Source organism: Argiope bruennichi, chromosome 8 (assembly GCF_947563725.1).
Source record: "Argiope bruennichi chromosome 8, qqArgBrue1.1, whole genome shotgun sequence".
NCBI lineage: Eukaryota > Metazoa > Arthropoda > Arachnida > Araneae > Araneidae > Argiope > Argiope bruennichi.
The window spans coordinates 111,184,675-111,204,074 of record NC_079158.1 but is presented as its reverse complement, the minus strand read 5'-3'; the positions used below and the strand labels follow the sequence as shown (position 1 = coordinate 111,204,074).

General features: G+C 29.3%; 2 protein-coding genes across 5 annotated transcripts in view; one reads left to right on the top strand and one right to left on the bottom strand.

Annotated features, from left to right (window-relative positions):
• LOC129981364 (neprilysin-1-like) overlaps positions 1–13,688 on the top strand; it is a 57,102-nt gene extending 43,414 nt beyond the window's left edge. For both annotated transcript variants that reach the window (XM_056092187.1, XM_056092188.1), the window contains exons 18-22: positions 5,126–5,232; positions 6,350–6,415; positions 8,110–8,208; positions 12,373–12,449; positions 13,462–13,688. In XM_056092187.1, coding sequence (XP_055948162.1) covers positions 5,126–5,232; positions 6,350–6,415; positions 8,110–8,208; positions 12,373–12,449; positions 13,462–13,570 — 458 coding nt within the window. In that variant the 3' untranslated portion in view covers positions 13,571–13,688. The remainder of the gene's footprint in view (positions 1–5,125; positions 5,233–6,349; positions 6,416–8,109; positions 8,209–12,372; positions 12,450–13,461) is intronic.
• Positions 13,689–15,532: 1,844 nt separating this feature from the next.
• The window catches only part of LOC129981972 (uncharacterized), a 76,008-nt gene continuing 72,140 nt past the window's right edge, over positions 15,533–19,400 (bottom strand). For all 3 annotated transcript variants that reach the window (XM_056093051.1, XM_056093050.1, XM_056093052.1), the window contains exon 3: positions 15,533–16,441. In XM_056093051.1, coding sequence (XP_055949026.1) covers positions 15,559–16,441 — 883 coding nt within the window. In that variant the 3' untranslated portion in view covers positions 15,533–15,558. The remainder of the gene's footprint in view (positions 16,442–19,400) is intronic.

Genomic DNA, 19,400 nt, shown 5'->3' with positions numbered 1-19,400 from the left:
AACTATAGTTTCTAGATACCATTTTCACGATATTGTTCTTTCGGAAAAACGATGTATTGGATTTCAGTCATATATTTATTATGTGACATAAATTATATATTTGTTTAATGAAATATGAAATTAAGCGTTCAAATTTATGTAAATATATTAAGAATTTTAATATTTTAACCATAGTTTCTAGATACCATTTTCACGATATTGTTCTTTCGGAAAAACGATGTAATGAATTTCTGTCATATATTTATTATGTGACACAAATAATGCATTTGTTTAATGAAATATGAAAATATGCTTTCATATTTACGGAACTATACTAATAATTTTAGTGCTTTAGTATAGTTTCTAAATACCATTGATAATTTCATTAATAAAAAGTTAAACCTATACAAAATTTCGAAAAGAATATTAAAAAAATTTATTTAAAATATAAAAATTTGAAAGATGATCCTACAAATGTATGGAATTTACTAAAATTATTTTAATATTTTGACCATAATTGTTAGAAACGCTTGTTAACTTTATTAACAGAACAGCAAGTGCATTTAACAGGTAATAAAGACAACTAATGTAAGAAAGAAGATTAAATACCTTAATGAAAAAAGTTAAATGTCTGACCTAAATAAATAAGGAGGGAAGAATAAATGAAATGTTCCATAAATATTTTGACCCTGATTACTAGAAACCATTGTTAACTTTATTAACAGAAAAGTAAACGGATTTAGCAGTTAGTAATGAAAATTTATGGAACAAAAAAAATAAATACCTTAATGAAAAAAGTTAAATAAATGAAGCGAGACTCTAACATTCTAGAAATTTAAATACTTGTTTATAACTATTTTCTGTTGGCGATCATTTTTTACAGGAAATACTAGCTGTGTTTAATGTTAATTAAGTTCTCTGAGACCCTAATTTTATTTTGAGGGTTTTCTCAACAACTTTTAAAAAAAACATCAAATTGTGATAAACATTGAAGCCGTATTATTTTCAATGCTTTGTATCTCTTCTATTTATTGTGTAGATAAGCCTCTCTAATGAAATCTAATGACTCACAACAACCACAATAAAAGTAACTTTCCGCCTCATTTAGTGTTTAATTACACGTTATTTTAATGCATCTGTGAGTCTGCAAGCCAGAACGTTTTTTATAATTATTTTCACAAGAAATTAACACCGAACTATGGGAAAAGAAGGATAGCATTGTCAGTAAAGATTTTGAAACGAAATTTTAACCTATTTTTTAGATGTCCACAGGTGTGTTTTCACAAAAGTTCCCAAAATTCCTCGCCCCCTCAGCCAATATTTATTAGAATAACTCCAGAATATCGCAGTCTGATATTATAAAATTTTATCTTGCTCGTCTACGTTGTATAGAGAAAATACAGTAGTCGTCAAAAAATTCGAACTCAAGATTTTGACGAGTCTCCACATTTTAGACTACCCTGAGTTTGAAAAACACATTTTTAAAAAAGGTACGTCTGTCTGTCTTTCTGAGACAAGGATAACCCAAAAACTCTTTGATCTAGATGGTTGAAATTTGGTATATGACCTTTACACTAGATTTGTAGATTTCTATTAAATTAATTTTGAGTAAAATCTGTTCAGAGTAAGTCCGTCTGTCCGGCTGTTCGAATATAAGTTAACACGATAACTTTCTTACTTTCGCGACAGAATATCCCCGAACTTGGAATCTCTAGGATTCCCTGTCGGTTGAAAGGATATACGTGGGAGTATTTATTAAGAAAAATTTTTTTTTTTAGTTTACATATACAATACACATAAAAAGTAACTATATACAATATTATAATGATGAAGGAGGTGTTCGGTGGGGAGTATGAGTAGATGAATTCTATTGAAGTTAATATATTCTGGAGAAGAGCTTGGTTGAGAAATGAAACGAAAATTTATACTAGGCTTGGATCTGGAGAAATCAATTCCTCGTTCTATTGTAGGAACCGCACAAGATTTCTAATTTTGACCTTGGACATCTTGTTTCTCATAACGTTGGTCCACCAGATATTTTCTAGGTCGTGGGTGGGTTTTTTGAGATGAAAAGATGTGGTGAGAGGGCAGCTAGTGGCATAATGAAGGGGATCGCCTACTTCGCCGCAGCCACATTGATCCGATCCTTTAATATTGGATCTCTTGATATATGAAGGGAAAGGGCCATGGCCAGTTGTAAAGATAATGTCAAGCCTATTCCAAGATGATGTTTTAAAGGACACTTTCGAGATGATTTGATAGATGTTTCTGCCAGTTGAGGCATTGTCCCATTCTTCTTGCCATCGCTGTAGGCTCAATTCCTTTAGAATACTTTTCATAACACGATAACTAGAGAAAGAAGGGAGCTCGTTGGATAAAATTCAGTACACAGTTTTAGCATCTATAATGTAAACATTTGTAAAATTTTGGGCCAAATCCAACAAGGGATTGGTGGACTGTCGGTCCATACTTTTAGAAACATGTAAACGGGACGATTCAGAAACGAAATGACTTAAAAATATTAAATTTGGTATAAGATTTTGTGACTATAAGTGGAATTATTTGTCAAATTTTTGTTTCAATCGGTTGAAACATGTCTACAGCACAAATTCGATTTTCGGATACTATTAATGGCGTGCCAGGGGTTAATCTCCAAATAACTCACCAAGGATGACACGTAGATTCAGTAAAAATGCTAAATTACCTCCAAAAGTGAATACTTCGTAACTATTGTATGCCAGTGATAAGGCATGACAAGTTATTAGAGAATATGCGAGAAAGTTTTGGGTGGACCATTTCCGCTGTTGAAGTATGTTACTTAATTGAAGTCCATGGAATGGAAGTGAATTTTTAAATTCGTTTTAAAAGTCACGTATAATAAAATATTTTCTCTCAATTTCTAATTCTTTTCTTTTGTAATATAATTTTGTTTTGATTGACGAATTGCAAACGATGCTCTCTCAATGTCAACTGTTAATGACTTTATGTTCACTTGAAAAATGGCGAGATTGGGAACACTGAGTGGTGTTTGAGAGAACAGTTTGTTCAGCGCCAAATATCTCATTCCAAACATGAGAACTTGCTGCTTTATGAATAATTAACGCTCGTTTCGCAAATGAATACGTTCCGTTAAGCTGCTTTAACTTAAATCTATTATTCTTATGCAAAGTGCGTAGTTAGAGAGCGTATTTTACGTGTACTATGTAAGCACGTAATCTTATATCAAACTTATTTTATGAACAAGCACGTATCTTAGCTTGTTTGTAATCTTTTTTCATTAAAGGATGCGCAAATAATGACGCAAGTTCCTCGGATTAAAGTAATTGTAATAAATTTATCTACAATTTTTGCAGAGTAAAGACAGGAATTCAAGAACTGAGAGATAATAAATCGAAACTTAACTTTTACAACTCAAAACTCAGTTATAATAAAGACGAACTGTATAAAGTCACCAATAAAATTTTTCTACCCCACCTTAAAGACGGCGACTCTATTGCCACAGATTTGGTTTCTGTGAATAGTAATGTGGACACGCGCTGCACGGTGAGCTAGATTATAATGCCATCTGGAGGGAAATAACGGAGTTAATGTTTGTATTTCGAAAATGGTACAAGATATGGAAAAAAAGAAGATTACAAAATTGCAGAGCATTTGCGTTTTAGTATGAAAAGACATGTTGAATATAATAATGCTAAGAACAAACATGTAAAGAGCGAATGTTTTTGGTCACAATTTTCAAAATCTATGCCGTAACAACTTACTAGAACAATAGAAAAGATCATCTTTTGAAGAATAAGCACTGGTTTGATAGCATAGAACTTTTTGAACACCGAAAACAAAAGTATCTGCTGATAACTACTTGTTCTGTTTTGTTTCTAATGCTTTCCCGGAGTGAGTGTTAGAAATAGCGACCATACAAATGCACATATTTGATATTTTGTTTTTAATATTATTACGCTTAAATCAATTTTTTGTTACTAAATCGAAGTTGTTCTATACTTTTGCAATTGATTTTTGTTCCATGTCTAGTATCATTTCCCAGGTGGCATGATATGCATTATTTCCCTCCAAGTGACAATATAACCTAACTCACTATATAGTGCACGGTTATATTACTTAGAAATTAAATGCTATATTACTTATGCATAGAAACCAAATTTTTCATAATAATTGACGGCGATCTCAAGTTAATGTGGGATATGATTTCATCGTATATCTTGTTTAATAACATAAATCATAGATGTCACACTAGGTGTTCAATAGCTCTGCTAATTCTGAAGCTAAACTTGAGGATAGTTTCCCGAGGAATCGGAATTTGGGGAAATTTCCTTTTGTCTCGGAAATCAAATTTCACGAAGTCGCGAGATTTTGAATTTTCCAAATAAGCATTTGGCGGTAAAGCCAATTATCAAAAATTCCACCAAGTGAAAATCATCGTAACAGTACTGATAAAAAAATTCAAGCGTTGCAAATATAAATATTTATTTTTTGGACTATATCTCTTAATATATTTAAAATCGTATTGCTTAATTATTCCTTAAAAATAGAAAGGAGAAAGTAGAGAATAATTATATCATTGCCAAAAAAATTGAAAAATAAATAGTTTCCTTTCCGTTTACTTTTAACAGTTGAAAAAAAAATATGTTTGAATATTTATAAAAGAGAAAACTAAATTTAATTGAAGAGAGGGAAGAGTATTTTTGCAATTTATTTAGAAGAATATCTTAAGAAAATTATAAAATTAGAAGTAAAAAAAGTACTCGACTATTAATTACATGTAATTGAAATAATTATATCTGAATTTTAAGATAACGCAAAAATCCTTTTGTGTGATAATATTTTCAAAAATTACCATAATAAAAAAACCGAATATCGCTGAATTTTATTTACTGAGCTATAATTTAAGAATATGCCAACGAAAGGCACATTTATATCCTCCAATGAAAATTCATTCCAAAATGGTAACCCTAATAGTACCTATTGATATATCGAGTACAAACTCACACAGTTTTTTCACGTTATTATTAATTGAGATTTAATGTCAAAAAATTCAGTTTTTAAGACTAAGTATCACTCTTTGATTAAAAGTTTATAAAATATTCAACTGAATAGAAAACTTACCTGAAATTATTTTTATTCCCTGCAGATGACCCAGAAAATTTCGATAATGAAACATTACATATTTATAATGAGAAGAAAAAATGTCTGCAAGACCAGTATTTTAATTTTGAAGTTGAAAAAATTGGGAAAAAAGTAAGTAAGCAGTTCTTTTAGAAAAATTAAACGGACCTTTAGATTATTTAAGCTATTTTTTTAAATATTGTTATTAAAAATTAATTGGCTTCATTTAATAATTTTTTTGAATATTTATGGCTTTTATAATGGAATTTATAAATCTAAAAAATTGGATGTCATGCATTCAATAAAAGATATTGATTATTTTTTAGCACATAATTTTTATTTTATCAAGTTAGCACTCTTCACTAGAAGCATTAAACGCTTCTTTATATATATATTATTGATAAAAAAAAATAATTACAGATAAAATAAAAAAAAGTTTTGATAATGTTATCAATAAAATAGTTTAGATTAAAAATATGGAATGCTTGAAATATCGTTTTCATTATTTTACCCAGTACGGCTAAAGAACGTATTCTTTTTTCCCGCTCTTTTGAAAAGCATTCTCTACCTCTACACAAGCTATTAGCTGTCAAGAACAGATAGAGCTGTTCTATATAAGCTGAAATTGCTTCGTTGCACTTATTACTAAAAATAAAAACGCCTTTACATGAAAATAAAAATAGTTCAAAAATAAGATTACCTGTGAATTAAATACTCATGATAAAGAAAAAAAAATCACGAAATTCTAATTTACTATCATTAACAATATTTGTTGATATGGTTTTAAAACTATTTCATAAGCCATCAATCGATTCAGAAAATGAAACGGATGTCTTTTCTTCTCAAAAAACATAATCTTGTGATAAGAAATGGATAAATATCTCAAATTATTACTTTCTTTTTTTCATTCACGATATAAATTATTATTATGATGATTTAAATGTGTTCGAAATCAAGAGTAAAATCAACATAAAAATTCAAAATCGTTTTCAATTTTTATTACGGTTTTTTTTATCGTTTTAATCGCTATCGTTAACAATTTTTATAAAATTCTTAGGAATTTTAATTAAAAGAATAAAAGGATAAAAATGATTGAGGTTTTTCAACTTTGAGAGTAAATTTTTAAAAATATTTCCCACAGGAGTTCGAAGCGATTATACATAAAATTTTCAGCTTCCTTGTTCTTATAGAATAGTGATTAACTTAATTAGATGGAAATAATCTCTTCTCTTTATCTCTTTATGCAAAGGTAAAGGGAAACCAAACCATCCATGAAAATCTGGCCGATTTGATGGGGATTGAAATAACGCAGCAGGTGAGATTCTCCTTTGTTTTTCTATTTTGTGTTACAGCTGTAACCGCTACTGTAAACAATGCTATCCGAATAAATGTTATTTCAGTGACTGAAAATATATTTCTTTGTTGAATAAATTTTTGATTTTGAAATAAATGGTATGTTTATAAAAATTTATTTAGACTATAAAAAGTAATATAGAATAGTATTTTTTAAGAAATACTATTCTATAGTAGAATAAATCAGTATTAGAATTCTAAATGAAATTATAAAAGCTATTTTTAAAAAATAACTTTTAAAATAAGTATTTTTTTCCAAAAAGAATTGACGAATAATATTTAAAGACTAGAAGTAAATTACTTTTAAAGTGTAATAAATATTGAATTGTTGAAATAAATAAATAAAAATAAATATTAAATTGTTACTTAAGTTTTCATTTCAGTCCAAATGCACTTTTTGAAAAACAATGTTGAAATCAGAAGAGAAGTATATTTAGTTTAGATAGTCATTAACGTCCCATTTTGAAGTTATACAAGGGCTAAATTAAATGCAAATAGTTCACTCTTTTGATTGAATATCGTTATCCATTCATAAGATGATAAAATAGCTATTCAAAATTTCCAACTAAACAAAAGATAGCTTTGGGTTTTTGCCATTTTCATTCGCTTTAAGACAATATTAAGGTTCTTTTTTTAATCCTATGTTGGAAATAATACTTATGGATTCAAAGAATAATGATCTGTCAGCTCTTAGCACCAATCACATTTTTGAACGCAAATGGCTTAATATAAAAGAATAGGAACATTTTGTGCTATTTTTGATTAAATTTTTTTTGTACTTATTCAGGATAATTACAAAATAGTTAATAGATTTTGAAATGACATAATATGAAAAGTATAAATTATACGTTTCATTTGTAATTGAGTATTGAGGAAGCAGTTTTCCCATACTTTTGATTTCCTCCGTGAGCCACCAGATAAAGCCCAATTTCATTTCTGAAAAAGTTTTCAATGCTGGATTGTTAACAAAGTGGCTGGTGACAAAGACTTAACTTTTTTTGGATGGCTCCCACAGGATCAGATTAAGCCTTGTAGAGGTCCTTAGGCAATACACATTTAGGGGCCCTCTTTCTTCACCAAAATTTCCAAACTAAATATTTTTTGAGCATTATAATTTAATCTGTATTAGATGTTTAAATAACATAATTTGAAGAGGGCTAAACGCTCAATTGCAGATCACTTTCTAAAAATTTTGTTTCAGTTTATTGCATATAAAAAATGTAAAGATGAAATTTAAAAATTTTTTTTAATAAAATTCTAAAAAAAATTGACTAAACTTTCTTATATTCGAAACGATATTCAGTAATAAGAATTGCCCAATACTTTTTTTAGAATTATAAAACGAAATAATATAAAATTTGCAACTTGTGATTAATTAAAATGTTACTAGAATAATATTCCAAAATTAATTTGAATAATACTTGATTTTAATTTGAATAAGTTCTGTATCATCGGCTTTTATAATTAAATAAAAAATAATTAATAAAACCATTATAAAAACATTTCACTATTTCAATAAGAGGATGCGATTATTGCAAAAGTTGCCATTCCATTATATCGTGTTGGTTTAAACGAATATCTTTTTCTTTTAAGCTGCCTATTTTGTGATTAAATTTAGGCTTTCGTATTTAATATCTTCGTTCATTTTTTCTATAGATCATCACTAGATTTCTTCTAAAAAACAACGAAAGCAGATTTACTTTGCCGGCGTTGGATTTTTCGACAGAGCAAATACTCTACATCGCTTTGGCACAGGTAAACCATTTCCTAGCTATTATTTACAAATCTGTGTTCTTAATGTGAAATTATTGCAACATAATCATAATCCTATTATTGGAAATTCTACATAAACACAAAAAGGCACAAAAATATTCTGCTAAGAAATCTTAAAAGCATCCTTTTGCCAACCAAAAAGGTTTATCAAAATCTCACATTCACTAACACTTAAATATCTTACGTTGAGGTAGCTCCCTAAATATAATGGCTCTAAGCTGAGAACAGTTGATGTATTAGAGATAAGATTGGTCTTCAATAAAGTGGAGGTAGTTTTATTACATACTTTTATTTAACCTAAAACTTTTCACCATATCGTATGATTGTACTGATGGAATTTTGTTATCAATTTTTCTCTTATTTTTTGATATGCTAGAATTTTGAAATTTTGTATTCTTGAGAGTTACATCAACTATATAAAATTTTAATATTTTCAGGACTTGAATATAAGTTAACCTATTAAACTGAGTTAAATATTGATTCCATAGGTTCAATGCCTTCTGATCATACATTTGATAATAAGTTGATTTAGATATTTCGTAAGTATTATAATAATGAATTCTAAAAAGAATATATTAAAGACTAAAAAGCAGAAAATAAAGAAAGAAAAGAAGCTTTTAAAACAACCTTTAATAATTATGAACAAAAATACGCAAAACAATATCTTCTTATTGTAATTATGGAAGTCAAAGTAAAATCGTTAAAATCAAAAGAGTTGGAAACATTATTGTAAACTAAGTGAGCCACAATAAATACAAAAGGAATGAAAATTCTTAAACACTTAATACAAATTAAAATAAATATAAATAAAATTGGAGGAGCATTAATTGTTTGCATGCTTTAGAAATCCAGTTCAATCCATAAATTTTCCTTAAAGTTTATTCATAAATGCCAAATTAAAATGTTCATTTTCAAAAAAGTTTCAACTCATTAAAGCCGGTTTTAGTGAAAATTTATTGAAAATGATTAAATAGTTCAGTTTTAGTTAAAATTAAGTTTCAATGTAGAAAAATTATTATATTATCTTTAGTGTTGCCAATCTTTTTGAAAGTAAATTAATGAAGACAAAATCTTATTCTCTTAGCTTTCAACAATGGAAAATAATAACGGATTAAGTATTTGGTGAAACGATGAGAAGAATTTGATTTTAATTACAACAATGATGAAAACTGCTGAAAATCATAATTTTTTTTCCGAAAAAAGGATTGTTAATGTTTAGAGAAAAAAATACATGAAAACTAAATCCATATCATTAAGATAATATTTTAAATTTCAAAATGATATAATAATCTTTTTTTTACAATATTATTTTTAATGATATCAAGGAAAAAACACTAAAACATTGCTTCATTTTAGCTAATTAAAATACTAATCAAAATTTCAAAAGAAATTCCCTTTTAGTTTCTTATATATTCCTCATCATACACACATCTCACGCATACACACACATACAAAATCATACATACACCTTTATTGTTATCAGTATTAAGATCCCTCTTAGTTTTTAAGATATCTCTCACTCCAAATGACACACACACACACACACACACACACACACACACACACACACACACACACTTTTTTTTGTTATTCGTTTGTAATTTGCAGAATCAGAAGACACGGGTCCTAATATGAACAGAGCATATGCCAGTTCTATTATATCTATATTTTGACATTAACACTTTTCATACTTGCATAATTGACGACATAATCATTTCACTAATATTTCTCTGTCAAATGATGATATTTGTATCCATTCTTTAAAAGATATCTTCAAAATAAATATTAAAATGTTGCCATATTATTATCTCAACTGGAGATAGGGTATGTCAATATGAACAGGTAAATGAGTACGAAGAAATTCATTTGCCTTAATTACTTCCATTGTTTTGAATGTTATTTTAGTTTTTCTGTATTGTTTCACTCATCAGAAATGCAAAAAGAGCACGCGAGTACCTCGCAAACAATCCGAAAGGATTTCACAGAATTATTACCAGAGAAAACAAAAGTTCTAAAGGAAAATGAAGAAACCTGTTGAATAATGGAATAAGAACTAAAATAAACACAACAAAAGATAAAGAGTTAAAAGAACAATATAATAACTTAAGAAAATAAACGAAAACGAGACCTGAAATCAAATTAGAAAAGTAGTGTTAATCCTTTAGACTTTTGAAAAAGTAACGAACGATTTTTAGCTTTTAATTTAAGATAAAAATAATAACACATTGCTTGCAGTTTTTTAATGAAAACTTAATCGTTTAAAATAAACTCTATATTAACGGTGTATGACATATTATGGTTGAATTATTTTATAAATAAAACGTTTAATGATTAAATAATTTGACATTTGTTGTAGAATTTTCCTCTTGGAAAATAAATTGCATGGTTGTCTGTTATCTTCTGAAAGGATTGATGTGTAGAATTATTTATTTTTTGAGTCAGAGTTTCCCCAACTCTTTCGTTTGATTATAATCTCATTAATACATCATTAATTGAATCCCCGTAGAAAATATTTATGCAAGAAATAGACAGTGACGGATTGTTGTATTTTAAACTTTATTAAACTTTTGTTATATAAACTTGAACGCTTGTAATAAAATTCAAGTTATCAAGGAAATTTTATCTCAAATGATGATGACAGATAACATCATCATGATGATGATGATCGATGACAAATTTTAAACATTTAATGAATACCAATATGAGTAGTTTACTGGAAGTTAAAACGATCACACCAGTAAATTTTTTTTCAAATCATATTTTAGATCATGTCAAAAAGAGTTTTTTTTTTTTTTTTTTTTTTTTGTCTCCAGGAAAAGATAAAGGAATAAAATTTTAGATACCCCATCCCCTCTTCTGTTTCAATTTCAGAAAAATGGTCTCTGACTGTCTAATGGACAGTTAGCAGAACATTTTTATGTCTAACGGAGTGATTTATTCATTAAACAATATTTTATAGTGGAGGTCTTGGTGGCCTGGTGGTAAGGTCTCGGCTTCGAAACTGAAGGGTTTCAGGTTCGAGATCCGATTGCACCAAAGAACCGTCGTGTAAACGGGTCTAGTGCACGTTAAACGTCCGGGCCAAACGTCCTCCCGCTGTTGTGTGGAGAGGAGGGTGTCTGCTCAGGTGTCGTCCTTGTTATCTGATCGCGTTTCAAAATTACAAGTTCCGTCCCAAAATAGCCCTAGTGCTGCTTTAAAATGGGACGTTAATATAACTAAACTAAACTAAAACTTTTCATAGGAGATTAAAGGCCCATCAGGAGTCGTCTTCTCAAAACTTTCTCGCAACTTCTCTAACAACGATGAATTTGTATTTTAAATGCACTTTCCCGAAACAATTGAAACCAATATTTGATACAGAAGTATAAATGCAGTCAAAAAATCACATATCAAATTTCATTTTCTTAAGTTATTAATGGTTTGAGTCATCGAGTTTGTATGCTTCTGAAAGTACAGACCGACAAGCAATCAACCTCGTGTTGGATATGGCTCACAATTGAATGGATGTCTACAATATAGATATTAACTCCATCTAACTTCCTTCGCTTTGTAGTTGTGGAAGTTGTCACGTCCGGATCACCAATGTGAAAGTTGAATTGGGTAGAATAGAACCTGGGACCTTGTGGTTTGCAGTCGAGTCACAAGACAAAAGCAATTACTCGTATCCCGTAGCTGTTATCTGGCTTATAAGCTTCACCACATAATTATCAAGGTAACATATGTTCAAATAGCTGGATAGACATACTTCTTCTGAATAGATCTTGGTCAAAATTTGGTGTAAAGATCATATACTTACTACCTTTCATCCGTCCAACTAGAAACCTTTTTGACTTATCTTTGTCACAAACAGAAAAACCGAGCCACCGACAGATATTTTCCAAAAACATGTTTTTCGAACTCGGGGAGATATTAAGAGTCTGTAGACTATATATTGTGCTGTATATGAATTAAATAAAATACATATGTTATTTAATTTAAATGAAATAAATGTAAGTAAGCAGTTTTGTCTCACCTTTTGAATTGAAAGCAAAGCTGATTCATGAAAAAGTGCTAATACAGAGTAGGATATTGAATCTCGATTCTTCTTTCATATTGTCATGTTTCCTACTATTGAAAGTTTTAAGAACTGACTTCTTTTTCTAGATGTGGTGTTCGGTGAGAAGTAAACAGAAAGAACAACTTCATTATGACCAGGATATTCACGCACCTTCGAATATTCGGTATGCTTTCAATCATACATTTCTCATAAACTCTGAACCTATTTCGATTTTAAAAAAAATTTTTGACTTCATATATTTTTAGTTAATTGTTTCGACCTCTTCGGAAAATGAGTATCTAAATTGCGTCTTAAAAATTTAGCGATGACGAGTAGACTCTTCAAACACAGAGCATGTGTGATATAAAATATTTGTAATGAATGTAAAATATTTGTAATAATTTGTATATTTTGTAATGAAATGACTTTTATTTTTTTATTTCAATAATCAGATTTATTTATTTACTTAAACTAGCACACATTTTTTGCATATGAACCATAAAAAATGCCGCCTCTTGGAAACATGTAAAAAAGGATATAAAATGATCCTCATCGCGGTTTTTATTACCAGGCGCGCCATTTACTGAATAGTCCAAAACAATTTATGGTCGCCTAATTGCTTCTGGTATGACTAATACAAAACACAGATACATTTAAGAAAAACAATTCATATTATATTAGGTTTTTCTTATAATAATTATTAATAATCTTTTATTTCTTCCTTTGATTTCGATTTGACCTCAATATATATTCAATAATATATTTAAATATTTTGAAATTTAAGAATATGTTGTTTTTACTCAAACTGTAATTCAAACTGCAAACTGTCACTACTTATTACTCCTGACGAATAAATTCCTCATAAATCAAAATGTTATACTTTTTACCATGACGAGTATACTCATCAAAAACATTTAACTAGTTAAGCAATACAAGGATTTTGATAGTGGATACCTTATTTTTTATATTTAAAAAAAATATACTAATGAATAACCACAACAATTTTTTAAAAAGGTAATTTACCATTTTTTCGATAATTTCTCTAAAGAAAAAAAACCTTATCAATTGTTTTCGAAATTAAGTTTTGCGTTCACAGGTAATTAAATGTTAATATTTTTAACATAATTTAACAAAATTTTAATGGAATTTGGGCTTTAAATTCATTTTGCCGTTAACTAGTTATTATACTTTTTCAGTATTGCTGGAATGCTTCGGAATTTGCGAGAATTCTCGGAAGCATTCAACTGTCCGTCTGGCAGCTTCATGAATCCAGTGGAAAAATGTTCTTTTCGTCATAGATCTTAACAAAATCTCTGTCTGTTCTTTAAGAAATCCGATATAGAGATTTAGTAAGTAGATCTTAAAAATTTAGACGATGGCAGAAAATGTGGAACGGACAAATGTTTTTATTATGTAGTGAAAGTCCTAGTTAATATTATTTTTATGTTTAATACATTGTTTTCATTTGATTAATAAAGATAAATAAATTTCATTGGTTTATCATTATCAATAGTAATATTTTTTTTGTTTCTAAGTAATTAAAAATGAAACAAGGATACTACAAGAAAAGAGAAAACATCATTTAATTATTCTTAAGCCTATATCTATCGTATAAATTTCTATGACGTTATTTTTGAACTGATTTTTCATTCTTTTCAACAAATATTACTTCTAGATTTATTCCTGTGTCTTGAAATATAATGAGAAATTTTATTTTTAAACAAACAAGCTAAAGTCTTTTAACCTTTTTTGCTATTGGATAAGTTTTTGATGAGCAAAACTGGTGTATAATAAGAGCACAAAATATTATTTTAAAATTGCCGAATTTATTTTTTTTTCCATTTACAAGTTAGAATCAAGGAAAATGGCAACGCGGCTGAGAATTTTTATTTTATTAAACTTTTATTATGCGAAGTTGAAACTTATAGCATGAAGTATGGATAAAATTGCTTGTTACCATAAATTATTACATAAATCATAATAGCTTTCCATATATTCTAAATATTATTCCATATATTCTATATTATCTTTACATAAGGCATTTACATTTAAAAAAGTTGAAATGTTTTTCTGTATTTGAAACTTCTTAAGAATTAAAATTCGTTTTCAATTTTTTTTTAAAAGGAAAGCTTCTTGTGATTTGGATATTTCACAAAACTATTGCTATTCTTGTAAAACTAATGGACGGACTAATATACAAACACTGCAATTGCAATTATAAAATGCAATCAACAAATATTTGATTTGTACTTACGTTGAATATAATTCTTAATATTAACAAACGTTAAGAAAAAGAAAGAAAGAAAGAAAACAATTGCAAGCATTAGAGCAGATCTGCTGTTCAATGAATAAAAACCTGAGCAATTAAATATATTAAGCTTAGCTTATTAAAACTTAATATTCATTTCTCAGAAAACTTAAATTTCATATTTCTAAAAACTAGTATTTTCTTCGGCAATTAAAAATTAATATAATGACGCACATTATTAATTTATATGATGCATATATTGCGATTTATTTTAAAATTCTTTTTAAAATGGATTGCAATTCATATTGTTTTATAAATAACGACACATTGGGCTTTGATCTAAGTAAAAGTTTTAGGATTTGTTACGTAGCTTGTAAAACACATTCATAACATTTAAAAATATTTTAACAACCAAGCTGTAGGCATTTATTTATATTTTAAATAACAGTGAATGCTTTCTAATTCGAATTTTTTTCTTAATTGTGAAATATGAAATTTGTTGCAGTTAGCTTTTTTAGATTACTAGATGATCTTAATTTTCTACTGAAATATTGCCATCATTTCGAACTTTTGAATAGATAAACAAATGTATCAACACTCTGATTTTTGTGAACTCTAATCTAAAAGGCAAAAGTAGGAATCAAAATTTTTAAAATGTAAAAATCTCTATTGAAGGATATGCTTATTTATTTTGGCTCAGGATTTCAATATTATATTGTAACTTTACTTTAATAAAGGATATTCTGAGGAATATGAGATATAAACATTCAGAATGTTCATGGTAATGACTTATTTCATTAGGCTTAGCATTTTAACATTCTACTGTAAACTTACTCCGATAAAGCATATTCTGATGAATATGACATCTTCTAAACATTCAGCATCTATTCTAGAAAACAAAAACAAAAAAATTAAAATCAGTTGGTATAGTTTTTAGACTAAAGCGACATATGTATACATCTCTACAATTACTATTACTCAAGAAAAAATTAACTACACAGTTAACGATATATCTCTTGTTTATTGCAAAAATTTATACATTGGCTCAAATTAGTCTCTCATCATTTGAAGACCAATAAACAACACCTTCCGATCGGTCTAAATAATTTGAACCGGTTACTGGGGGCGGACAGTTTCTGGGCATCACACCCATGTCCTCCGGCGAATGATAGGTACAGTCTCCAGCTACATAGTGTCCTGCAGTTGGGCACAGTCCATACATCCCTCTCCTCACATCTCCAGGCATGGGCCACATGGTGTAATTGATGCAAGTGCAATGCCTGGATCCAGTGCTGGTCCTCGACTCCGAACACTGCTCTAGAGAGTCATTTTCGTTCGATGAATCCGAATTCTGGGACTCGTTTCGACAACCCTGCCCGGGGCTTGGTGATTTGCGGTTCAGCATGGATTCAAATCGTAAAGTGGACGCTGCTCCAAAAGGTAGTTTCTTCTGTCCGCATAAGTACAGACTGTTTCTACTGTTGGACGGACACAAGGGTCTTGAGGCCTCAAGATTCCTTGCTCCAAGAGACCAAGTAACACACTGGCAGCTGCAGCTATTGGCACTGGACCGGGATTGGTTATCCGGCTGGCCATGTAAGTAAAGGAAGTGGTCAAACATCTGCTGCTGCCATGGAGAGTCTTTCATTCTCTCATGTTGGTACAACCGTCTCTGGAACTGAGCCTTCAAACGTTTTTCGACTAAAGCTCGTCTGCATTTGATGGCAATGACCACAACACACAAGCACAGGATACTAAGACCACAGCAAGTGCCTATAAGGAGGTAGGCCAATTTTTCCATAGTGAATCCGGGCTCGACAGTATCTCGAAATTCAGATTCATCAGTCTCTCCTTCCTTGGAAACTGGGCTGGGTAGAGTAGTGGGAGGATCGTTCACATTGCCGAATCGCATTGTGACGTCCTGAATCCTAGAAATAAACGGAAAATAAGTTGTGATTTTGTGAAATATTTGGAAAACTCTTCAACAGATTAAAGAGGAAAAAGATATTATAAATGAAAAAACTTAATTGGTCTAGAATCAATTTTACGAACTATATAAAACTGTGATTTCATTGCAAAAACTTCTTTTTCAAAACGCTTATATTAATTCGTTTTTTTTTGTGTGTCTGTTGGATACAAATTTTGTAATCAGTTTTAAAACTGACTTCTCGATGAGCTAGATAATTGAAATCTTAAACGTAACTCAGAACTGGATGACAATGCAATACTAACTCGTTTTCTTTCTTGTTTGCTTGTAAAATTTTTGCAATGGATTTTAAATTGACCAAATTCTTCATTACCGATAGATGGCGCTCTGTAAGTCATAATAGTATGTATGCTTGTGAGTTTTTTTTTATTAATTTTCAATGTGTTTTTATTAACTAGCTATTTTATCCGCCTGTATGTTTGTTTATTTGGTACAAATGTTTCAAACGATTTTAAATTAAAGTCGTGATGAACTAGAGACTTCAATTCTGCAATAGATAAAAAATTCGCATGGATTTAATACTTTTGTGATATTGCATATTGTTACTTAAAATGTAATTGATGTTTATTGTTTTTTTTTCGCATAGGACCAATACACTTCAAAATAATTGTATTTAAAAACAATGACTCCCACTAGGTAGCAACGCATAATTGAGAATGAGAAGTTTCCGGTATGGTGGTTGGTTCTCGCCACCCTGGTGGGTTAAGAAATAGGTATGGGTTGGTTGCCTCTCATCGATGATGGGACGTACTTCCTATTGGAAGGATTGTATCGTGGCCGGTGATGGTACCTATTGCGGCGGTCCGGTTATTCAAATTTTTCCGTATGCCATCGTGTGGGTCGGAGGAACCGGTTAAAAGTTAAATATTACTGACAATCAAGTTTAAAATTAGAATGAAGTTTGATAATTCCTTTGGATATGAGATAGTTAACGGCAATTACCCATTCGAACGATTCCGATGTGCCAATGAGTGCACACATGTGTTGAACCTGTAATAACTTCCTTTCAGGTGTTAAATTATAAATTGACATAAGAGGAAGAAGTACTTGAGACTGTTGATAAGACATCTTATCTAAGCCATCAAGTAATGCTGCGTAGACGCAGAATGATCAATTTGAAAAATATTTAAAACAACTTTGGACTTTCAATCGAGTCTAAATGCGATCAATACGGTTTTAATCTCATTCTCAATTTTTATATACTTTATTTAAAAGTTTATAATCAAAAGAAATCAATAACTCTGATATAACAAAGCATTAATCATCTTAAAAGAATAATAATTAATTATTTGAGCTTTTTTTTAATAATTCTTTTTTTTTTGAAATTTTAAAAGTTTACTTGAAAGAATTTTTAAAAAAATCCAAACTCTTGCAATTAACCTTCAGTGTTTTTAAAAAATCAAAATAAAATTTAACTTTGATTTATCTTAATATTTTAAACAAATTTTGAAATCGTTAAACCGATTAATTGGGTTAAACGTGATTTTTTTTCGTTAAAAACACGTTAACCCTTTCTAAGGCCGTGGTAAGTATGCTTCCCACCAAATTTATCAATCTTTTTAGGAAATTATGTAGGTTGGCATAAGTTCTGACAAATTTTTTTAGTGTCAGAAACTTAGATGCTTCAGTTCTTTATCTCAGACAAAATGATGTGTCTTGATTTGTTACTTAATTATTAATTAGCCAAATTAATTAATGAATCAAATTAAATTTATCTAATAAGCTAAATGAATCCCTTTTCTTATTCTAATTTCAAGCCTAAAAATATTTTAACATAATATGACTAGAAAAAAATGGCCCTTTAAAGGGTTAAAACAAGTTTTCATTAAAAACAGAAGTTATGGTAAAAAATTTCCTTAATTAATTTTTGTTATTAACATTCGCAAATTTCAGATATTGAAAATATTACTTTTATTCAAATGGTTTGTAAAATAGAAAGGATATTTTATTATCCTTTTATTATGTGAATGAATATTGTCCATAGACGCAATGCATATTTTCTTTCTAATTTCAATATTTTGATAAGTATAATAGTTCCATTTTCATATTTCAAAATGCATACAGTATTAGAAGGCGTTGTCGTCGGTCAGTGGTAATTATAATATTAAAATCTATTGTTTAAACAATGAATAATGAATTAGCTTTTCAATTCTCCAGAGCTGTGGCGATCATTAAAAACAAACAGATAAATAAAAATAAAATGAAACATTCAGTCGTTGTTACCTACTATAATTAGTTCATTTATATGTAGCAAATGATGCGCATCGTTTTCAAAGATGAGTTAATTAGTTAATAGGACAAGAATACCAGATAACGAAATGCAATCAATTTTTTGACGAAATCTACAAGCTAAATCCATCCAAATCAAGTGCATCTGCTTGTAAAGAAAAGATAATCTTGCATTTGAATCTTTCTACAACAACCACTCAAACGACTTTTTCTTCGGGTTTGATTCGAAGATCGTTTGCGATATCCGTGTCAGTGAGTCCAGGGAGGGGATATCCGTATCAAGGTCATCGGCTTACTTTTAGTGTTAGAGAACCGGAGCATCTCGAACAACTTTCACCCTTATCAGTCATCTGCTTTTTTTTTTTTTACCTGGCTAAATACAAAGCTTTCTTTTTTTTATTGTTTTGTAAAAGTCGCTGGTTAAACTGGTGCTAGAAATGTGTCAGTTAATGGCATATTAAGGTGTATGTCAAGGGGTTGTAGAAGTATTAACCCTTAAATGCATGAATTTTTATTTTTAGGTAATAAAATTTGAAATCAACCGGGAAATGGGTGTAGTTAATAGGCAAAATAATAATAAAAAAAACCTCATAATTTTTTTTAATAAAAAAAAACATATTGAATTTTTACTTTAACATGAACAATCATCCTTGATTGATTGTTCATGATGA